Below are 16,050 nucleotides of genomic sequence, written 5' to 3' on the forward strand. Positions count from 1 at the left end.
ACAAGGGTTTTAAAGAAAATTGGATGTACACAAAGATTATTTTACTTGTACTTTCTCTAAAAGAGAATTGGTATTATGAGAAATGACAAAATGAACATATCAGAGAAAGAGCTTCTCTGAGAGCAGCACCTGTTTCTTTTTTTCATTCTCATGGCTTGGCAGAATGCCTTCACTTAGTAAGTTGTTAAATATTTATTTAATTGACTTGAACGAAGATTTATATGAACTGATTCAAAGTGAGGAAATAAAATCAGGAGGACAATTTAGACAGTTATGATACCACAAAGAAAACAGTTTTGGACTCAAAGTACAAGAATGAGACATTTTTTTAGACAGTGGAAAATGTGTAGATTTCTTTCATTTAATCTTGCTTAATTTATTGAGGTTTGGAGAATACATCCCACCCCACTCTCCCAAAGAAAACTGGGTCACTGAAAGATTTGCTTAAGTGCAAAGGGAAATTTTTTTTTAAAAGTCACAAACAAATGGGGCAACTGAAAGTTACATAATATAACTTCTTAAAAAACAAGGTGAATATAAGATTCATATCTTTATATAGAATTCTTTCTCTTCAACTTTTCATATTCTTATCTCTTTTCTGTGTTTGAAAAATTCAGAAATGGCCAGCTAGATGTTTCAGTGTATAGAACACTGACCCTGGAGTTAAAGAGAACCTGAGTTAACATCCAGCCTTAATACTTAGTGTGTGCAAGTGTGACCTTGGGCATATCACTTAAGCCCCATTGCCTTGCAAACATCAAAAAAGAAGAATTCAGAAAAAATTTTTGAAAAAACTCCCAATTTGGAAACTGGGTAATCAGAATTAAAATGAATTAAAGAGAAATGAAATCCAAGAAAAGATAAAGCAAGACCAAACTTAATTAGTCATAATGAATTCAAATCACCTGACCTTGGAAAAGATAATCCAGGGATACTGAAAGATCTGGCTAGTAGAAGTGACTGTTGAATGAATAATAGTGTTCTTTGAAAAAATCTTCAAGTGCAGGTGTGTCTAACCCATGGCTTGATAGGCCACAAGTGGCTCTCAAAACCATGTTGCATTGTATTATTACCATCATTGGTAATAATTGTTAATTGGTTTACATTGTAGTCAAACATTAAATTCTGTGTGTCTTTAATAAGTTTTTGTTGAGCAATACAGCCCAGTAAAATGAAGAGGTTGGACAACAGTGTTCTAGAATGAATCTGACATGTTAATTGTTGGTGCTACTTATCAAGGTCTTGTCAGTATGTTATTCTGCAGTTCAGTGTGTTTCCTTTTTTTTACATTTTTTTACATGGATACCTTTTTTACTTCCAATCAAAAGCAGTTTAGCATGAAAATTATTTCAGTATTACTAGTAGTTTTGCCTTGTAGTGTGCATTTTAGGTTGTTTTAAGATAATCACTAATGTGCTAATCATTTAAAATTTCTAGGCAGCAGAAAACAATGAAGAAGAATTCAGTACTTCAAAACAAGAAAGAAAAAAGAAAGGGCAGAAGGGCAAAAAACAAAGTTTGGATGATGATAGTGAAGAAGCAGAGGAGAAAGAGTCAAAATCAAAAAAGACCTCCAAAACAAAAATAGAACTCCTTTCTGGAAGTGAAGATGATAATTTTGATAAAATTTCTAAGAAGGGCAAAGGGAAAAGTCAGAAATCAAATAAAAAAGCAGAGGGCTCTGAAGAGGATGATGACAGCATTAAAAAGGGTAAAGCTGGGACTAGAGCAGATTCATCAGGTGGGAGTGGTGATGACTCTGATGACTTTTCTCAGTCCAAAAAAGCACAGAAAAAGAATCAGAAAACTAAACCAGTTCTTCATATAGAAAGTGGGAATGAAGATGATGATTCTTCTTTCAAAATAAAAACAGTGGCACAAAAGAAGGCAGAAAAAAAAGAGCGAGAGCGGAAAAAGCGAGATGAAGAAAAGGCAAAATTGAGAAAATTGAAAGAAAAAGAAGAGACAGAAACTGGTAAAAAGGAGCAAACAAAGCAGAAAGAAACTCAAAAGAAACTAGAGGAAGATACTTCAAAATCTAGAGTGGTTCTTGATCCTGCACCAGTTCCTGTCTCAGATGAAAAGGGAGATACTCTCACAACTGCAGAAGGTTGGTGATTTTTAGGAAGGAAAGAAAAGTACAGATGGTATTTTGTGTAGATTTTTATCTTAACCAGTAATTTATTGGTGGGAGTACTTGCTAAAAAATGTGTTACCTCCTTTTGGTAATTACATTTTATTTTTTCTAACTAGCAAGGGTTCTTTTTCTTCCTACCTTTTTCCCCACTGGAAAAGAAAATCTTTGTATCAGATGTATCTAGAGAACAATTCCCTTGTCTATGTCCAAAAATGTGAGTTTGATAAATTAATCTACCTCTTCCAGGAAATGTTTAGTCAAAAAATTGGTCCTGTGAAGTCATGGTTGATTATTGAATTAATGAGATTCTTAAAATTTCTTAAAATTATTCTTTTTTATAAAATGTTATTTTAGTTTAAATTATTCTCATAGTTTTCTGTTCATTTCACTCTGCCTCAGTTGATACAGGTTTTTATTTTCTCTAAAATTGTCTCATTTTTTTTGTTCCAGCACAGTAAGTAGTATTCCTTTATAACATCCACATGTACAATTTTTTAAAGCTGTTACCCCTCAAGTTTCCAGTTGTTTGAGCTTAGTTCTTTGACACTAAAAAAAAACAAAACAAAACCCAAAAAACTACTGAAGTTTTATACATCTAGGATCTGTTCTCCATTTTAGGATTGGGAAGTAATATAGATTTAGTAAAATCATTGCTTAGACATAGGGTATGCATTAGTAACTTTGGGCATCATTCTATATTTCTTTACATAATGATTGTACCAATTCAGTGTATTCACTGAGTCCCTTCAGTATTTTTCTTTTTCCTTTTTTTTTCAGATTTTTGTCATTTTCAGAGGTTAAAGTAGAACTTCAAAATACTTGTAGAGTTGTAATCCTCTAATTATCAGTGATTTGGAATATTTTTTCATCTTTTCAATGATAGCTTGGGTTTTTCCCCCCTTAAGAATTTCCTATTCATGTCTTTTGACTTTTATTTGATAAATGCTTTGATATTTATAAAACACTTTTCCCACAGTAATCTGTAAAGTAGATATGGTGATTATTATTAGCATTTCTATTTCAGAGATAAGGAATAAAGGCTCGTTCGAGGTTAAGTAACTTTTGCAAAGTTATACAGCTGGGAAAAGTCCTCTGACCTTGAAAATTAGACAAGAACATTGGTTACTGTAATTTTTTTTTCAGTTAACAGGGTACTGCCTTTGTCTAGAGAGCCAACTCACAAGTGCATGCTCTTTCCTCCCTTAATGCCCTATCCATGTTCTTCCCCCTCTGCCCCCTTATATAATACTTTCTGATAGCTACTGATAGTGAGCATCTGAGTTTCTAAGTTTTAAACATATCACAAATTTTCATGACCATTAAGTCTGCGTTATTTTTACATGCTTCATGACATCCATAATATTGAGTATTGAAGCAACTGAATTTGGCTTAGTAAGTCAATTTTAAGCCCATTTCAGTGCAAAATATCATAGTTTTTCATTCCTTTGTTCTAAGTCCCCTTTAGGATTCTTTGTACATTTGTTCTTTTCTTTTTTTTTCTTTTTTTCAGGCTTTTTTTTTTTGCAAGGCAAATGGGGTTAAGTGGCTTGCCCAAGCCACACAGCTGGGTAATTATTGTCTGAGGCTGGTTTTGAACTCAGGTACTCCTGACTCCAGGGCTGGTGCTCTATCCACTGTACCCATTGGTTCTTTTCTAATTAACTATTACTTTTATATGATTGTTGTTGGTGTGTATTCTGTTCTTTTATTTGTGGGTTGTTGTTTTTTTTGCTTCACATTTCAAAAAATCATTTCCTCATTTCTTTATAACCATACGTTTTTCAGTCTTAATTTGATTATATATTGTTATAATTAATAAGTCAAAATTAAATCATTCTTTTTTTGGCCATATAGATTTCTTTTTTTAATTTGTATTTTGGCATTTTCAAAATGAGCTGTTTTGGAAATATTGTGAACAGATACCTTTTAAAAAATGTCCAGAGCTTATTTCCAGCTATAGAATTGTTGATTTTAAAGATTTTTTTTTGTCACTTTGATCAGACAGTAAATTAAATGTTCAGTGGGAAACAATGACTGTTGTGTGCTTCAAATTTTCATATTTGAAGATCACTAATTTTATTTTCATCAGTGAACAAGAAAACCCTTTCTGTTTTATGTAATGTTTCTGCTGGAATTATATGTCTTTTTTCCTCTTTTCTAGTTGATGACAATGAGAGTGAGAAAAAGAAGAAAGATAAGAAAAAAAAGAAAGGAGAAAAGGAGGAGAAAGAAAAGGAGAAAGAAAAGAAAAAAGGTCCTAGCAAAGCTACTGTTAAAGCTATGCAGGAAGCTCTTGCTAAGCTTAAAGAAGAAGAAGAAAGACAGAAGAGAGAAGAGGAAGAACGTATCCGACGACTTGAAGAGTTAGAAGCCAAGCGTAAAGAAGAGGTATGTAGTCATTGAAGTAATTCATTTGGATTTTGTTTGGTTTCTTAATACCAATTTTTCTTATTCATGATTGTTTACTATGGGAATACTGGATAAAATACTGGATAAAAAGCGAGACTTGTCTTTAGGAAATTTAATTCCATTTTTCTACATCATTATCCTGAATACCCTGACCCAACTCCTTCCCCCCCCCCCCTTTTTTTTAATAACTTCCCTTGAGTCTCTCTTTTCATCTACCATATGGGAATAATGATGCCTTTAGGACTTAGCATGTTTGTGAAACTCAAATGATATTTTTTGTGAAAAGCTATTTTCACACTTTAAAAACTTGCTATAAAATGCTAGTCGTGGAAGTTGTTTAGAGTTGGTGGTGATGCTATGTAGGAACTTTGCCTTTTGGACCTTTAGTTCCCTCATCTGCTAAAAAATGAGATGGTTGAGTTAGCTCTATCATGCTGAGTTTACACTATTTCTGGTTTATGCCAGCGTTCAATATGTTTTGATTATGATTAAATGGAAATTCTTATTTCTCCTTTCATGGAATTTAGAATTAGAAAGGATTTTAAGAGATCATCTAATCCAATTCCCAGCAGTGCCAATGAGAAATTTTGTTATCTGCCTGAACTGTCATATTCAGTGTTAGGATACAGACACAGTATTCTGATGTTACAGTATCAATACTTTTGTATCATTTATCTTAGGAACGATTAGAGCAAGAAAAGAGAGAAAGAAAGAAGCAAAAAGAAAAAGAAAGAAAAGAACGCTTGAAAAAGGAAGGCAAGCTTTTAACGAAATCCCAGAGAGAAGCCAGAGCTAGAGCTGAGGCTACTCTCAAACTTCTCCAAGCTCAGGGTAAGTATAATATCACACACCCAACTTAGCTGGTTGATTCTGTAAACATATATAGACCTGGTCTGGGTTTTGAAAAACATAATGCTCCTGAAAACACTTTGATAAATTGCAGACAAGTGATGATAGTCTTGTTAGTCTATTATCTAGCATTTATTTTCCAGACTACTGTCCAGAAAATGATTAGATGTTAAAAATTTAAAAAGTATTATGAAGCTGTTACTGATAAATGAAGGCAAAATAAATCTCCTTCTGTTACTATTCCCTTCACTTCTTAAGAACATGTCTGCATTATACTGTTCTGTGCTGTGAACTTAAAAATTCAGTTGCTGTCTTGAACGTTCTTACATGTTCATCTTGGAAGGTAAAAAAATATGCTAAAATGTCATGACCAGAGAACTTTTTTCAATTCAACACTTATAGTCTATAGTGTTAAGACTAATTGTTAATCTCAAGTATAATATCTTATTTCTCTGAAATGGCACTTAACTTTATGAAGTAATTCTGGTAGTGCAATATGGTAGAAATCATAAAATACTACACACTTTAGAGGACTGAGACTGATGAACACATGAGAACATAATTTACTATATGGTTGTGATGCCCCATATGGGACAGTTATGAGCACAGATAGTTAACAGTCACATGATCTGAGCAGGCATGTATGAATTGAAATTTGCAGTATTGGAAGGCATATATGAAATTTAAAAAATAGATTAATTAATTTTTATTTATAGCTTCTCTTTTATCATTTTGACCTAATTTGTTTTCTAATATATGATCAATTTTTCTTTTCAGTCTCTTAAGACTGATAAATATATTTTTCATTTCTGTATGTATGTATGTATGTATGTATTGTGTGTATGTATGTATGTATGTATGCATGTATACCTTCCCTAAGATTGCCATTCAAATCTGTGTTTTTCCAAAATTTGGTCAACTTTATAAGTTGCTTCATTGTCTTCCTTAACTTATCTGTACAATAGGATTTATTCCAGCCTTTAAATAAAATCCATATAATTTGACCTATACTTAACATGTTAATTATAAACAGAAAATTGTCTTTTTTTTCTATACCCTTCTGCAGTTGATTTTTCATTTATTGGTGAATTTGGGCCATTAATGTGAATGACAGAATTATTACATTTGTTTTCTCCATTAGATCCTATTTATTTTTCTCTTGGCAATGCAAGTTACTATACTGCTTGTTCTATTTAACAGAATAAATAGTATCTTTTTATTTTATTATTTTGTAACAAACCAATCTCAACCATTCAACCTCTGCTTATTCCAAAGACAAATCCAGGTATTCTATCTTTACATTTACCATTTCTTTCTTTTAATTTTTGATGCTTATTATTTCCTTGTTTTAGATAAGAATATCCTTTTTTTTTTTTTTTTGCAAGGCAATGGGGTTAAAGTGGCTTGCCCAAGGCCACACAGCTAGGTAATTATTAAGTGTCTGAGGCCGGATTTGAACTCAGGCACTACTGACTCCAGGGCCGGTGCCCTATCCACTGTGCCACCTAGCCATCCCTAGATAAGAATATTCTTTAGAAATTACTCCTATGCTGTGATTTAAAAAGAAATATTACATTCAGGTTTCCGGATGATTTTATTGCTCCCTTTCAAGACCTTTTCCCCCCTCATCTGTTTTTTTTTTAATTACTATTTTATTTTTCTAATTACAAGTTTTAGTAGGTTTTCAACAATCAACCGTTTGCATATTTATAAATTACACATTTTACTGCCATCCTTCCTTTCTTCCCCATTGACTTGGCAGCGAATAGTTTGGTAAAAGTTGTACATGTACATTTCTGTTTAACATAGTTACGTATTAGTCATTTTGTGTGAGGAATTAGGACTAAATTCCTTCTAATCTTGGCTGTATTGGTTTTATTAGTGCAAAAACATTTTTATTTAATATAATCAAAACCATCCATTTTATAATGTTCTTAATTTCTTGTTTGATCATAAATTCTCCCCTTTCCAAAGATCTGATGGAGTATTCCTTGATCTGTTAATTGAACTAAGGTATATCTAAATCCTGTACCCATTTTGACCTTGTTTTGGTGTAGGATGTGAGATGTGGGTCTATGCCTAGTTTTTTGTCATACTATTCTCTAGTTTTCCCAGTAGTTTTTATCGAATAGTGACTTCTTATCCCAGAAGCTAGGGCTTGTCAAATAGTAGGTTACTAAAATCATTTATTACTCTTTTGTATCTTTCCTAATACAATGATCTATTATTCTATTTCTTAATCAGTACCAGGCAGTTTTGATGATTGCCCCTTTATGTTATAGTTTTAGATCTGGTAGATCTGGGGCTCCTTCCTTTGCATTTTTTTTTCATCAATCCCCTCGTTATTCTTGACCTTTTATTGCTTCAGATGTATATTGTTCCTATTTTTTCTAGCTCTGTAAAATATTTTTTTTTGGCAATTTGATTGGTATGGCACTGAATAGGTAATTAAATTATGGTAGAATTATCATTTTTATTATATTAGCTCAGCCTAACTGTGAACAGTTTTTGTTTTTCCAGTTGTTTGGATCTAGCTTTATTTCTGTGAAAAGTATTTTGTAATTGTGTTCAAACAGTTTCTGGGTTTATCTAGGCAGGTCAATTCCCAGGTATTTTATGTTGTCTGCAGGTACTTCAAATGAAATTTCTTTTTCTATCCCTTTCCCCCTTGGATTTTGTTGTTCCTATATAAAAATACTGATGATCTCTATAGATTTATTAAAATCTTGCTGCTTTGCTGAAATCAATAGTTTTTTAGTTGATTTTCTAGCTATCCCTAAGCATACCATCATGTCATCTGCAGAGTGAAAGTTTTGCTTTCTAATTGTCAATTTTAATTCCTTCAATTTCTTATTCGTTTCTTATTGCTAAAGCTAACATTTCTAATACCATATTAAATAGTAATGGTGATAATAGATATCTTTGTTTCATCCCTGATCTTACTGGAGATGCTCCTAGTTTATCCTCATTACATATAATGTTTGTTGATGGTTTTAGATAGATATTGTTTATTATTTTAAGAAAAACTCCATTAATTCCTATGCTTTCTAGTATTTTTTAGTAGGAATAGATATTACAATTTGTCAGACTTTTTCAGCTTCTATGGAGATAATCGTGATTTCTGTTGCTTTTGTTATTGATATGTTCAGTTATGTTGATTGTTTTCCTAATATTGAACCATTCCTACCTACCTGATAAAAATCCTACCTGATCATGGTGTATTATCATAGTAGAAGATATTCTAATGAGTAGGGCAGCTAAATAGCACAGTGGATAATTGGTGTCTGAAGGATAGAAGTTTGAATCTGGCCTTAGACACTTAACACCATTAACTAGCTGTGTGACCCTGGGCAAGTCACTTAACCCTGATTGCCTTGTTTCCAGGGCCATCTGCTGATACATATTTGGCCACTGGACCAAGATGGCTCTGGAGGAGAATGTGAGACTGGTGATTAAGCATAGCACCTTCTCATTCAAATCCAATTCGTGTACTTATCATGACATCACCTCATTAATGTCATGGTCTTCTTTGAGAATGAAGGACAAGCTTTTTTTTTATCCTAATAACTTTTATGTCAATATTCATTAGGGAGATTGATCTATTATTTTCTTTGTCTATTTTGGCTCTTCCTGATTTAGGTATCAGCACCATATTGGGGTCTTAGAAGAAATTTGGTAGAATTCCTTCTCTTATTTTTAAAAATAGTTTATGTAGAATTGAAATTAATTGTTCCTTAAATATTTGGTAGAGTTTTTCTTAGGCAGTTCATTGATGATGACTTGTCAGTTTCTTTTTTCTGAAATGAGGTTATTTAAGTATTTAATTTTCTCTTCTATAATCTGGGCAATTTATCTTTTTTATATATTCATCCATACTTAGATTTTCAAATTTACTGGCATACAATTAGGTCAAATAGCTCTAAATTAATACTTTAATGTCCTGCTCATTGGTAGTGAATTCAGCCCTTACATTTTTTATACTGGTGCTTGTCTTTCTTTTTTTGTTTGTTTGTTTTTTTGGTTTTTGCTAGGCCAACAGGGTTATTAATTAAGGGCCTGCCCAAGGCCACACAGCTATCTTACTGTTTTTTTCATTAAACAACTTAAAACTATTTATTTCTTAGTTCAGTAGTTTTCAGTTTTATTAATCTCTCCTTTGATTTTCAGAATTCTAATTTGATGTTTAATTGGGGGTTTTAAGTTTGTTCTTTTTCTAGCTTTTTTATTTCATTAATCTCTTTTTCCCTTAAGCATTTAGAGATACAAAATTCCCCCAATAACTACTTTGTCTTTATCCCACACATTTTGAGAAGTTATCTTGAAGTTTGATGTGTGGATGAAATTATTTCTATGATCTGTTGTTTACTCATTCTTTAAACTTAGGCTATTTACTTTCCATTTAATTTTTAATCATCTCTCCATGGCCCTTTATCATACCTTATTTTTATTGTATCATGGTCTGAAAGTGATGCATTTAATATTTTTGCCTTTTCAAAATTTGATTGCAAAGTTTTTATGCATTAATACATGGTCAGTTTTTGTGCAGGTGCCATATAACAATGGGAAGTTCAGTCTTGCTTGTTTAATTTTAATAACTTTTATATTATAAAATGTGTACATTTTTTACATTATGTTAACATTTGAGTTGTCCTTTAATTGTGTCCAATTTTGCATTTCCTTGTTTAAATTTCTTGAGCCATTAGCTGACCAAAATTTCCAACTATGTTTTTCTTAACCATGTTTTCTTAAATTTTGAGGACAGTCCTGGGGTCAGGACTGTTTTCCTTTGCATTCAGAAGAAGATGTAATTGTTCTCTCTTTGTTTCTTAGCCTCATTGAATATGTTGTCTTTAGGTTTTTTGAATTTTTGTTTGTAGACATGTAAATTTCATCCTCTAGAATTTTTTTATAGGTTTTTTCCCAAGGCAATGGGATTAAGTGACTTGCCCAAGGTCACACAGCTAGATAATTATTAAGTATCTGAGGCTGGATTTGAGCTCAGGTACTCCTGACTCCAGGGTTGGTGCTCTATCCACTGTACCACCTATCCACCCCATCATCCTCCAGACTTTTTGTAAGGAACTATCTCCTTGATTAAATAAAACCTTGTCACTTACCCTTCCAGATTTTTGAGGAGAGTTTAAATTTGGAGTTCTTCATCTGAACCTGTAGACTCTTGATTTGTATTTTCCCCTCTCTATTTCAAAGAACTTGATACTTTTTTGGAGTTATTGAGTAATTTGGGGAGTTTTTGTTTTTCTTTTTCCTGAGTGACAAATCATTCATGGTCTCACTGGGCTCTATGTGCTACCTCTTGTTTTTCTAGAGACCTTCCAGTCTTATCAGGTTTGTTTATTTTTCTTCCATCTCTACATATTTTAATTGCTTAGACCATTGTACTTCTGGGAATCTGTTTCATTGAGATTTTCTGTCGTGTCACCTATGCTGTTAATTTTTCATGCTTGTCTAATTTTAGTAATTTGCCTTATTTCCAAGTTTTTCTTCAGCTCTCTCCTCCTTTGATTCTTAACTACTCTGGAAATTCTTGTAGATGCATAGTTCTTGTTTAGTCCTTTTACATAGAGATTTTACTTATTTTGTTAGTTTTTCCTATGACTTTTTTCCCTCTTTTTTGTGAAGGTTCTTTTCCCTTCTTATTTTATTTGCCATAATTTCCCAGTTTTACAGAAGTCTCTGTTTAAGTTCTCTACTTGGTCAGTATTTAGAGTTTACTTGTGACAATAATGGTTGTCCAAGTGGGGGAGGGTATCGTTCACAAACTTAAATAGTAGCAATGAAAGCAATACCTCTAGTTACATTCTGGACCAACAGGTTTTTTGGTGGGGTTTTCTATATTGTAAAGTTAACTTCCTTCCCTTTCTTGTTTTTCTCATTGTCATAAGATATAATCTCTCCTACCCCAATATATTAGGTAATTTTAACATGCAGAATTATATGTTGAAGAATGAAAAGGAATGAGAAATCCTGGAAATAAAATGTTTTAATCTATATTAAAAAAACTGATAAATTATTTAATCTTTGTTTTTTTTACCTTTGCAGGTGTTGAAGTGCCATCTAAAGATTCTTTGCCAAAGAAGAGGCCAATATATGAAGATAAAAAGAGGAAAAAACCACAGCCTCAGCAAGAAAATAAAGAAGGTCAGCAATCTGCATATATACTGACCTTTAAAGTCTTATCCACCTTCTATTTCTTAGCCTGTGCTGAAGTTGGACACAATTCCAATGTAACTTTGAGATATGTCCCCTACTTTTTTTTTTTTTAAGGTTTTTGCAAGGCAGTGGGGTTAAGTGGCTTTCCCAAGGCCACACAGCTAGGCTGGATTTGAGCTCAGCTACTTCTGACTCCAGGGCCAGTGCTTTATCCACTGTGCCACCTAGCTGCCCCTTCTCCTACTTCTTTTTTTTATTTTATTTTTTTATTAGTTTTTTTTTTTGCAAGGCAGTGGAGTTAAGTGGCTTGCCCAAGGCCACACAGTTTATTATTGTCTGAGGCTGGATTTGAACTCAGGTACTCCTGACTCTAGGACTGCTGCTCTATCCACTGTGCCACCTAGCCACCCCTCCTACTCCTTTTAAAGAAAACTTAATCAGTAGTGCTTTGATTCTATAATTCTTGTTAATTTTCCATCATTTCAGTTCATTCTGTACTTTTTTTAGTAAGATTTAATTATCTGCAGTAAAATATGTGGTTTTGTGTAGAAACAAAATACAGTAAATAAAATTCTCGTCCTTTTTCCCTTTTCCAACCCCAAGTTTTATCGAGTACATCTCAAGAAGAAAAATTTGAACAGGAATGTTTTGAATGTTTGTTTTGTCAGTAGAGTTCTGATGCCTCTTTATTTGACTCACATTTAGTAATATTTTTCTAATTGTAGGTGAAATTGGTGAAAATGCCTTGTTGTAGCTTTTTCAGTAGGCAAATATTTACTGATTTTATTTCCAATTTTCAGTAGAAACAATAGAAGTTAATGTTCCAGTAGAAGTTACTGAACAAGCTATTCCAGAAAAAGAAGAGTCCCTGCCTCTTGTAGAACCAGGTCAGTAGTATGAGTGAGACACAATGAAGGCATTTCACTTTTGAATGAGGACAGATATTCTTTTCACATTTTGTTCCATCCTTTTATTTTTTAAATAGACTTTGTATGTTTGATCATAAACGTTTTGTTTGTTTTTTGAAAGCCTGAAATCTTAGGGGAATAACTATAGAAGACATGAAATTCCAACTTAAAAACTATGGAAATAATTTTGAAAGCAATTTAGTTACAGCTTTTATAAAAGCTATAAGTTTAGAATTTGGATTTTTTTTCCTGAGAGAATTTTTTTTTTCCAAGTCAAATGGGGTTAAGTAGCTTGCCCAAAGCCACGCAGCTAGGTAATAAGTGTCTGAGGCTGAATTTGAACTTGGGTACTCCTGACTCCACAGCTGGTGCTCTATCCACTATGCCACCTAGCTGCCCTGAGAATTTATTTTTTTGCAGAAGTCCTGCTATTTTGAATTCATTCCCCTATATGGGAAAATTATGTTTAAAAGGTATAATTTAGTAAATATCAATTTTTGAGAGGTTGTTGAGATTACCTCATTGCAAATGTATATATGCCCAAGAATAATTTTTTTTTTTGTGAAGCAGTATGTTTGATTTTCTTTCCCCCAAGGTCAAGCAGCTAGTAAGTAACAAGTGTCTGAAGCTGGATTTGTACTCTGGTCTTCCTGACTCCAGAGCCAGGGCAGGTACTGGACCTTATCTACTGCACCACTGAGTTGCCTCCTAAGAATTACTTTTGATCTGCTTTTGAGAGGAAAAAAAGATGCACAAATTTACAAGATTAGTAATAAGGAACACGTTGTTCCATAGACTGTGTGTCTTTGCTGCAAAAGTACCTTACTTGAATTACTTTTCTTTGCTAAGTTATATTGAGAGTTTGGTCTAATTAGTTGACCTAGCAATATGCCACTAGCAAGAGTTCTCAGGATTCAGAATCAGAAGGCTTGGTTTTAAATTTCAGTTCTGGTCAGGTAAATTGGAAGCAAATTAATTTATCTAATTCTCTAGTTTTTCAGCTTCTGGTGAATGAGAATGGGTTTGGTTCTCTGGTTCTTAATTTATGATTCTAACAACCTTTTTTGTATGAGTTGAGGAATTGAAAAGAAAGTCCACATTAAATTTTATTATTTCTTAAAATTAAAACTTAATGAATTTGTGCGTGATATTTAATGGCAAAGAGGTCACAGTTCTAAAAGCTGAAATTTTTTTGTTGTTCAGCTTTTTTTGATCAAGTCCAGTTCTTCATGACCTTGTTTGGGATTTTCTTGGCAAAAATACTGGTGAATTTGTCCATTTTCCAATTTATTTTACAGATGAGGATTAAGTGACTTGCCCAGAATCATGAAGCTAGTAAGAATCTGATGCTAGATTTGACTTAGGGAAGATGAGTCTTCCTGATTCTAGGCTCAATACTTTATCAATTGCACTACAACAATGCCAAATTGAGATTTAATTATTATTTTTTCCTTTTTGAATATAGAATGCTGGTGCAAAATAATCAGTGTCTCAATTGAAGAAATTTTGGAATTTTTTAAAAAAAAGTAAATGTAAGCAGTTTTTGCTTTGTAGACATTTTTTGAAGTTGCTTATGTTTCACATACTTTTTCTTTGGTATAGAACAAAATTTTAATTTTGAAAAATTTTCCATATGATTACATTTTTCATTTTTGTTTAAATTTTTAATTTATAGAAGAGGAAGAAGAAAGTGAAGATACTGGCTTGGATGATTGGGAAGCAATGGCTAGTGATGAGGAAAGAGAAAAAGGTTGGTTTTTAAAGTACATATTTCTGTGTTAAATTTGTTAGTTTTTTATTTCTGTGTACATGCTTGCATATGCATATGTATATGTATATCCTATCTTTTTGTTGGCAATAAATCCTTTACTGAAAATGCAGTACGCAATTTTCCCTACTAAAATGTCACTTCTGTTTTTTGGAACACAAAGCTATTTCTATTGATTATTAGCAATATCTAGCTCCTTCCTTTTAAAGGATGTAACTACCAGTTTCCAGGCCAGTTCAGGGAAGTCTATTAAACCTAAAATCAGTGTGTATTATAGTAGAGTACATAATGCTTGCCCTACCAGTTTGCGCTTCTCTGATGATAGCCTGGGGCAGGGAATCTGATGAGTTGTGAGTGGGGTTCATAGCTCAGAGAATTTCAGAATAAAAAAGGGGCCTTACTGGATATGTGTCAAACTTCTCCCAAAATAGAATTCCTTCTTCAAACCTTTCCTTGAACACCCTCATTGAGGTTATATGCACTACCTTTCTGTGCAGTCTGTGTTTTAGATATGAAATGCTAACTGTTGTGAAGTTTTCCTTAAATAAAGCCTTAATTTTCTTCTTTACAACTTTTGTCTGTTGGTATTAGTTTTTTGCCCTCTTTGGTTAAAAAGCACAGCTAATCCCTCTAATACATGAAACCCATTAGACAACAAATCCTGTAGTTTTAGATGAAAACCTTGAGGATGAATTGAGGATGAGAAAAGAATAAGAGATGTGAAAGAATGAGCAAATTAGGAAAAAATGATTTGGGTGTTTATATGTATACTTAGCAATTCACTTTTCCCTTTAAAACTTCCTTGATGTCAGGAGGAAAAAGAATGGTTAGGGTGCCAGCTTTTTAAGTTGCATTTTTGACTTATCCGTATTTCATCCCATTTCTGTAACCTCCTGTTTTTTCAGATTGATAAGCAATATAGGTTTTCTAACTTGTAAATTGACACTATAGTCTTTCTACACATCCAACATTTAACATATAGATAGTTTACTAATGTATTATTTTACACACATTATGTACATTATTATATTTATATATTTATATTAGATAATTATAGTTTGGATAATTAAATTGCCTTTTATTTAGAGGTAAAGTATTTCTAAATCACTTTTTAAATGGCCAACATATTTTCTTCATAGAAAGAAACACTGTGCACATTGAAGTAAAAGAAAACCCTGAAGAAGAAGAGGAAGAGGAAGAGGAGGAAGAGGAGGAAGAGGAGGAAGAGAGTGAGGATGATGAAGATGAAGGAGAAAGTGATGGAAGTGATGGTGATGATGAAGAAGACAAGGTTTCAGATGAAAAAGATACTGGGAAACCATCAATAGATAAAAAACAAAGTAAAGAACTTAGTTCAGAGTCTGAATATGACTCTGATGATGATCGAACTAAGGAAGAGCGTGCCTATGATAAAGCAAAAAGAAGAATTGAGGTTTAGTATCTTTTTCCTATTTACCTCTCCTCACTCTTCTCTGCTCAGTAGGGCTAGCATGCAACTCCTTCCTTTAATAAAGGAGGAAGCATTTTTCTTTCATTACTTAGAGTTCTGTACACCTTCTGGGTCAGGTGACTATATTTGGAGGTGGTGTTTTTTTAATAGAACTTTGCCTTCATCTCAGATATGTAGAAACAACATACTGATGCCTTTTTTTTTTTAAGTGTCTGAGGTTGGATTTGAACTCAGGTACTCCTGACTCCAGGGCCAGTGCTCTATCCACTGCGCCACCTAGCCTTCTGGTGTGCCCCCCCCCCCCCCCATATGACTTCTTGTAACTGATAAGCCTTTTTGCTTTGTTAGGGGAATAGGA

At 33.0% G+C, this 16,050-nt stretch overlaps 1 protein-coding gene across 1 annotated transcript in view; it reads left to right on the forward strand.

The window, feature by feature from the left end:
• Nucleotides 1-16,050, forward strand: part of EIF5B (eukaryotic translation initiation factor 5B) — a 78,384-nt gene that overhangs the window by 46,172 nt on the left and 16,162 nt on the right. Inside the window, exons 4-10 of the mRNA XM_074213781.1 lie at nt 1,438-2,110; nt 4,299-4,525; nt 5,227-5,377; nt 11,456-11,554; nt 12,367-12,453; nt 14,150-14,224; nt 15,382-15,674. Of these exons, the coding sequence (XP_074069882.1) occupies nt 1,438-2,110; nt 4,299-4,525; nt 5,227-5,377; nt 11,456-11,554; nt 12,367-12,453; nt 14,150-14,224; nt 15,382-15,674 (1,605 nt within the window). The remainder of the gene's footprint in view (nt 1-1,437; nt 2,111-4,298; nt 4,526-5,226; nt 5,378-11,455; nt 11,555-12,366; nt 12,454-14,149; nt 14,225-15,381; nt 15,675-16,050) is intronic.

The sequence above is a fragment of the Macrotis lagotis genome, chromosome 1, assembly GCF_037893015.1.
Source record: "Macrotis lagotis isolate mMagLag1 chromosome 1, bilby.v1.9.chrom.fasta, whole genome shotgun sequence".
NCBI lineage: Eukaryota > Metazoa > Chordata > Mammalia > Peramelemorphia > Peramelidae > Macrotis > Macrotis lagotis.